Raw genomic sequence first — 7317 nt, 5'->3', positions numbered from 1 at the left:
CCTTTGGCGGGAGGGCCTGTATAGCTTTAGGCTTTAGGTCTAGTAGCTCCTTTGTCCCACCAGCGTCTTTTATATCGCTGGCTAGGGTTAGGGTACCTGTGCAACTTTCCGGCGATGATGGCAACGGTGGCGTCGTCTCCGGCGAGATCTGCATGAGGTTAGTACTGGTCTTTCTCTTGGCGTTAGGGAAGGATCTTATGTGCTCCCCTGTGAGCTTTACCTAGCGGGCTGGTAGTGTTGTCACCGGCTGCGGTCTTCCTGGTGGTCTTCTTCTTCGATCTGGAGGAGGTGGCGCCATCCTTGTCTCCGGCAGCCTGGTGTGCCATCTGCTGGAGTCTGCTCATCTTTCCTCTCCGTCGGTCAGATTGCCGATACTCTTTCAGCGGTTTAAATCCGTCCTGATGGGAGATCTGGGGTGGTGGTTTTTGCTGCTTAACCATGCTATGGAGTCTGATGATGGAGGATTTGGAGGATTCAGCTTCGATTCTACTCCTGCTGGTGATGGATCGAGGCTTCTGCTGCTGACCGTAGCTCCTAAGCGGATGAGGATGACGAACATGAGTTTTAGGGACTCCTTTGTAATTTCCTTTTCTTTCGGGGGGCTAGTTGTAAAAGGGGGGATGTACTGTTTTGTGGTTTAATATATCTTTCCTTTTGCAAAAGAAAAAACATAGTGGGCGGATCTCCTTTGGAGCAGAAGCTGGAGAAAGAGGATGAGCAAAAAAGATAATGTGATACCTTGCTAACCTCAACAATGAATTTGTTAATACTGGCACACAGTTTTGGGTTGGGAAAAGTTACTACAACCATAAGACAATATTTTTTTTTGATTGCCTTAACCTTCCAGTACAAGTCGTAGTATCTGAACTCACGTACTACCACACATCTCACACGTACACCAACCCACACACTCACACCTCTAGTGCGCAAGCTAGACCTACATCTTATACCTAGGCTCTGTACCACGGCCCACACGTACACCAACCCACACACTCACACCTCTAGTGCGCAAGCTAGACCTACATCTTATACCTAGGCTCTATACTACGGCTGATAGATGTGACAGTTGTACCGCATCCGTAGGCTCGGTACCACGGCTGATAGACATGACAGTTGTACCGCATCTGTAGGAGGCGATGAAATTTATTAAGAGATATATTATTCCTAAACACTTAGTGAGGCACGCGGTGTCCGATCCCGGGATCAAACCCGTGCCCGGCCGCTCGCACACCTGGCGAGCGAGCCAACCGAGCTAAGCTCGGTCCTCAGCCATAAGACAATATGTAAGCATAATGAATGGGGCGGTAACAACCAACGATTAGACAACAAAGAAAAAAGGAAAGCAATTTTCATATGATGAGAACTAAAGAGGACGCTTCCACTGCTCATTAATGTTTCATTCAAAATCAAATTCGAATGATTACTTCTGTTGATATATATTGGACCACTCATCTAGATATTTCACTAGAAATCTAACGATAGCTTATCATGTGTCCATAACTTACAAAAAAATGTACATCTTCAATTAAAAATCTAAACAAAATTATATTTCTTTAAGTAAATATAACAAATATGTTTCTAGATAGGGTATATTCTTCTTTCTCAATTAATGTTCAATAAGATACACCACATATATGATGATAAAAAAAAGCATAGATATACCATGGTCAGTTACAATGACGACACGACTAAATACAACTATTTGCATCTATTTATTTTAAAATAAAAATAACCAAATATTGATGTAGAAAAGACTAGCTACCCGCACTAATTGTGTAGGCCACCTTGCTAGTTCGTGTGACTGTAAGGCCGTCTCAATAGAGGTTGTGGGTTTCATCAGATGAGAGGAGAGTTCCATTCCCGTAAAACACAGCCGGTATAGTTACCAAGTTCTTAGTCTTGATAACTGTGCAATGAAACTGTATATTGAGATTGGCCTAAAACATTGGCACTTTTAATTCAAACAAGTTTTCACACACCACTGCATTCTCTCTGCTAGCTGATTTATACATGCGCCAATATAATGCCCATTGATTCATACACCCCTACCTGAGCATGCATTTGTATCGGATTAACTAATTGTTAGCTGAAACTGCAATGAATTAATGTGGCCTCACCTTGTTTCCTGCTTACTCCACTGCAGGGTTTCGATGCAAGAGACGTTGGCGGTGCTAGAGAGAAAATATTTTATTATATTCGGCGCTACAGAGACAAAAAGGTCATCTATTTTAATGGTTGGAGTGGCTTTGGGGTGGCCCCGGTCCTGAGATCCATAGAACAAGAACTTCGGTCAATCAAAGCTAAGAAAACTCCTCCAGAACTATGCCTTGACAAAATAGTTTACATAGATTGCTCAGCATGGGAAAGTAAAAGGGTGATGCAAAGGAAAATCGCAGAGGAGCTAAAACTTGGCCCTGAAACAATGGCCGTGCTTGACATGCAGGATGAGGATGATGACTTCAATGGTGTGGACCATGGCTCTAGGGATGTGATACCAAGTGTTTCGCAAGTGATTGCCCGAACCCTGGTGGACAAAAAATTTATGATGATTTTTCTTAATGGAAGTGACGATGAGGTTGATGTAACTAGGTTTGGTATTACTCCTGGCTATTGCGACCACATAATATTATGGACGTTCAAAAGACAGTCTTTGACCATACATAATCGCCGTGAGGAGATAGGAAGGAAGCTCAGATACACCCAAGTTCTTCTTTATACCAGGTCGCTGGCCAGCGAATTAACAAGTTCACAGTTTCAGTCACTGTTGCGTGAAGAAGCCGCCAACATAGTGGCTCGCCAACCTTGGGTGCGAGGCATTGACCTAATAATGTTAATGGAAAGTTGCCTGTATGAGTTGTTCTTGCAATGTAGTTTTCACAGAATCACTGGATTTGCTTGGGTGGCTCATGCTCCAAACTACTGGACCTGCGATGGGATCATTAAGGCCGGGGACGTAACAAGGCAGATTATTGATAGATTGCATCAGGAAATACGTTGGGTGTGTGATGCTCCTTTGCTTGGTTCAGTGTTTGCAAAACTCATGGAAGATCCGGAGGCTCCATTTTTTGTGTTCAAAGATGATATCTCCTTCCCCAAAAAGAGGCCACATCATTGGGTTTGTGTCACCTCGAAGAATATTACAGCAATAGATGATACAAAAGATATATTGGAAAGTGCATCGTCTTTGTTCGTAGCGTTTGAAAAGTCGGATAACCTGCAAGCCTTACCAAATGGGTTTCTTACACATTGCAGCAACCTTGGCGTGGTAATTCTTTCTTGGTGTGCATTCAGTTTTATATCACCTCCTTTCCTTCAGTGCCACAGATTGAGATTCCTCGGCTTGGATCACTGCACAAATGTCAACACAGTTGGGGTAGAAAACAATACAGATTATTGGGTGTTTCTACAAAGCCTATGGGTCCTTGACTTACGTTACACTGAATGGGACGATATCTTATCTGAAGGAAAGATGGAGATCATGGCCAACCTCAGGGAGCTAAATATCGAGGGACTCATGTGTTGGAAGTTAACAAGTAGAGTATTGAGAAGGCTCCCTTACCTCCAAAAGCTTCGGATAATAAAACCTACTCACGAAGCAAAGACAACAATAGATTACTACAATTCATTTGTGGACAAAGTAGATCTGGAAATACTTGATTTGTCAGGTAACAGAGATATGGAAAATCTACCGACAAGCTTATCAATGGCAAAGAGCCTCGAGATGCTTATCCTTGATGGTTGTGACGGCCTAGAGAATGTTGTTGTGCCGAATGGGCTTCCCTCTTCCCTAAGGTCATTTAGCTTTGATGGATATGGACCAGCAACCCATTGGACATCATCTTTATTTAAGTTGCATCTAGAATCTTCTGAGCCAAAGCAACTGCCTCATGCAGATAATAGGGATGTCAAAACCTCCAAGATATCCCTACAAGGATGCACACAGTTGGAGAATTTGTTTATACAGGGGCTACCGAATCTTGTGGAGTTGGACCTCTCAGAATGTCCAATCAAGGTACTTGACCTTACAACTATGGTGGCAGATGTCCCGTTGCTCAAGCGGCTCTTCCTTCTAGGTTGTGAGAATCTCCGTGCAATAATATGGGCCTCGCATGATCCAATGAAATGGATAAAGCTAGAGTTATTGTGCATAGACACACGACCTAAGAGGGCACATGGATTTATCCGGCCATCTCTTGCCCAGTATGATCCAGAGAAACGAAAAAAGCTAGAGTTGCATGCTATTCTTGCAGACGCGAGGCTTGGTAGGTCCTTGAATCGTCTTGTGGCTCGTTATGCAGGTCGTTCAGTCCACAGGGATATTTATTTTAATATCCACTTCACTTCTCCGGCTGAGTATAGTGGAGGTGTTCAACTTGAAACGACCGGTAAGAAGATGATTGAACACAGTAATCAGCAGCACTTTGCTGTAGTGAGCCGGTATGGTGATGTACTTTCCAAGATTGGTGATGCCCCGATGCTGGTCTTCCCGCAGCCTCCCACTCAGCAGTTGGGTCATCATATTGAGATTAGTAATGGGTGCCATAGCTTGGAGAATGAATTGGTACGTTATGATAATTTATCTTACCTAATGGCAGAGCTCGCTAGATCGTTGCATGTGCATGATGCCTCGACGAGCGCTAGCATGCCTGAACGGTACAACCGGCATCGCCTGAAGTGGTGCCGCATGGAAAGGTGCCCCAACATTGACACGGTCTTTCCCTCGGCTGCTCAGGATTACAAAAATGAACTGGAGACTGTTTGGATATCAGATCTCCAGAAGGCCCGCAGCATTTGGAGCAAAGGTTCCCGGTCACCTCCATCCTTTGAAAATCTGCAGCACTTGCACCTGCGCTCCTGCCCAAGGCTCCAGTTCGTTCTGCCCGTGTGGGTTGCCTCCTTCCCCAGCCTGGAGACCCTCCACATTATCCATTGCGGCGACCTCACACATGTCTTCGTGCTGGACGAGAAGTACCCGGAGGAGATCGTCACCCACGGCGTACCGTTCCCGAAGCTAACCACCATCCACTTCCACGACCTGCCGAAGCTGCAACAGATCTGCAAGGTCAAGGTGCTCGCTCCCAAGCTCAAGACCATCAGGATCAGAGGCTGCTTTGGCCTGCGCCGGCTGCCGTCCTTGCAGGGCCGCGAGCCCGGCCTCAAGAAGCCGACCGTGGAGATGGAGAAGGACGTGTGGGACGCGCTGCAGTGGGACGGGCTGGCCGCCGGCCACCACCCGGACCTCTTCGAGCCGCCCGTGCACTCACGCTACTACCGGCCGAGGCGCCTCCTCAGAGGCACCGTCCTCAGGTACCTACTTTCACAAACGTGCTCTGCATTATAGCATATCGGTTTGCCCAAACATCCATCCATATCTTTCAGCTCTGCCACTAACTGACGGCTTGTTGTCACATTGCCTAGGTGAACCCTCAAGATTTGGGCGCTGGGTTTCGTTCGTGACTTTGTGTCATGGATCAAAGTGGATTGCTGGTTTGGTTTGTTCGTGATGGCCGTTGATTTGGTTTGCTGGTTTCAGCTACTGCCTTGGCTGATTTGTTGTGTGAGGCACGGGGCCTCAGGTTGGCTCCTGTCTCTGCTGCTGATGGCCGTGTTGGCCTAGCGGTTGCCGTGTGGTTTGGAATAAAATGGCGGCATGGTTTGTGCGCCTGCACGCATGTTTCGTTCAGGCAGTCTGACCCGGCCGGCGTGTGGCTTGCGGTTGGAAGTTGGAACAATGAAGCAGCAGCTGGGTCTAGGTGCACGGTGTGCCACTGTCCACCTGCTGCATGTGTGATTGTTGTGTGGGTTTGATTTGTTTGGATTGATGAGCGCCTGGTACGCCGTCAGGTGTATGCAGTAGCTAATGAGCAGCAGCTGTGTCCTCTGTGTGTGTTTGCTGGTCGTGGCTGCTCTCAGTTTGCTATGTACTGTCTGATGAACCAAGAGACGGCTGGTTTAATTGAGTGCCTGATTCAAGACTCTTGTGATTTGTGAACCTTTTATTATGATTCAATGTATGACGTTTGTGGTGTGTGAGTGTGAATTATTCTTGCGAGCTGGTGCCAGGAGTTGTTTGTATCCATTGCATCTGTTTCTATCGAACAAAAGAACCAACTTGTGATGCAACACGCACTGAAGTGCCACCACTCTGACGAATACTGCATTTTGCTAGAGTACGGAGACAGTTCCTGTTTCCATATGTTCATTGAGCTGATGCTGGGAGATGTTTGCCATGCATCTGTTTCTACTTGGTAAAAACGATATTGATAAGGCTCTATATCGAGCAGCACATGTTTTGCCATGGCCATCACAAAAGAATTTAGTTTGTGCTGCAACACTGAAGTGCCATCGCACTAACGATTTCTTGATTTTGCTTGAGAAGGGGTACAGTTTTTGTTTTCTGATTCAGCAAGCCAAGCAAGCAAGAAAACGAATCTGTGAACCAGGCATGGTTCCCTCTGAACCCCCAATTCTTGTGAGCTGCATCGTTTACTTGTTCCCTCTTCCAAGGAAAAAAGGTTACACTTGTGAATCTTTGTTATGATCCTTTGAACCAGACAAGGTTTCCTCTGAATCCACAATCAATGCTCTTTTAAATTTTAATGATCCTTCCGAAGCAGAAATAGCGATGGAAGTTCACAACGATTGAGTTCAGTCTCCAGTCATCTCCAGTCCCAACATGGGGGATCATCACTACACTAATGAGCATAAGCACAAAACAAAAATAAAAGGTCCCACCGGATTCAAAGTCTGCAGTGCTAACCCCTACACTATGGAGCCGGCTAACGTTAATTTTCAATGTTTAATGTATCTGCAAGTAGCACATCATAGCAGTTCTCGAATCCAGTAGAATTCCGATGTGCACAAAATCTGAAACTGTAGGATCAAGAACACCGACTAGAGGGGGGGTTTGAATAGGTGGTTTAAAACTAAAAACACCAACACTAGAGAAATATAATTAGTAACAAAAAAGCCCTATGTCATGCTACAACTATCTCTAGTTTGGGTTTGCAACCTAGGGTGACAAGATACAAATCAAGCTCTAGTAATGTAAATAACTTAAAGTAAAGCAAGAGAAGTAACCGAGCTTGACACAAGAACTTTTTCCCGTGGTGTCGATGACTTGCCGGTCACCCCTAATCCACGTTAAGGTGGATTCCAAGAATCAACCGCCCTCTATCAAGAACTCTCTTGATCTTGAGCCGGCTTGAATCAAATAACCGCTCCACACGTCGATTCCACTAGAGTTGCTCTTCACCACTCCGGTGAGGTGAGCACAAGACCTCTCACAATCGAAATCGGGGCTCCTCAACAATCTCC

At 45.7% G+C, this 7317-nt stretch overlaps 1 protein-coding gene across 1 annotated transcript; it reads left to right on the top strand.

The window, feature by feature from the left end:
- The first annotated feature begins 2148 nt into the window (after positions 1 to 2148).
- On the top strand, positions 2149 to 5978 carry LOC120681963. The gene is made up of 2 exons (XM_039963665.1): positions 2149 to 5307; positions 5419 to 5978. Exons 1-2 carry the CDS (start codon positions 2378 to 2380, stop codon positions 5420 to 5422), a joined length of 2934 nt encoding a protein of 977 aa, XP_039819599.1. The 5' UTR covers positions 2149 to 2377; the 3' UTR covers positions 5423 to 5978.
- The last annotated feature ends 1339 nt before the right edge of the window (positions 5979 to 7317 follow it).

This window comes from Panicum virgatum, chromosome 7N (genome assembly GCF_016808335.1).
Source record: "Panicum virgatum strain AP13 chromosome 7N, P.virgatum_v5, whole genome shotgun sequence".
NCBI classification, from domain to species: Eukaryota; Viridiplantae; Streptophyta; class Magnoliopsida; order Poales; family Poaceae; genus Panicum; species Panicum virgatum.
The sequence above is the reverse complement of the archived record's forward strand: the minus strand, read 5'-3'. Positions and strand labels throughout refer to the sequence as shown.

What these genes read in the sequence shown, in the direction of transcription:
- LOC120681963 (XM_039963665.1), top strand. Translation starts at nt 2,378, where the DNA reads ATGCAAAGGAAAATCGCAGAGGAGCTAAAACTTGGCCCTGAAACAATG.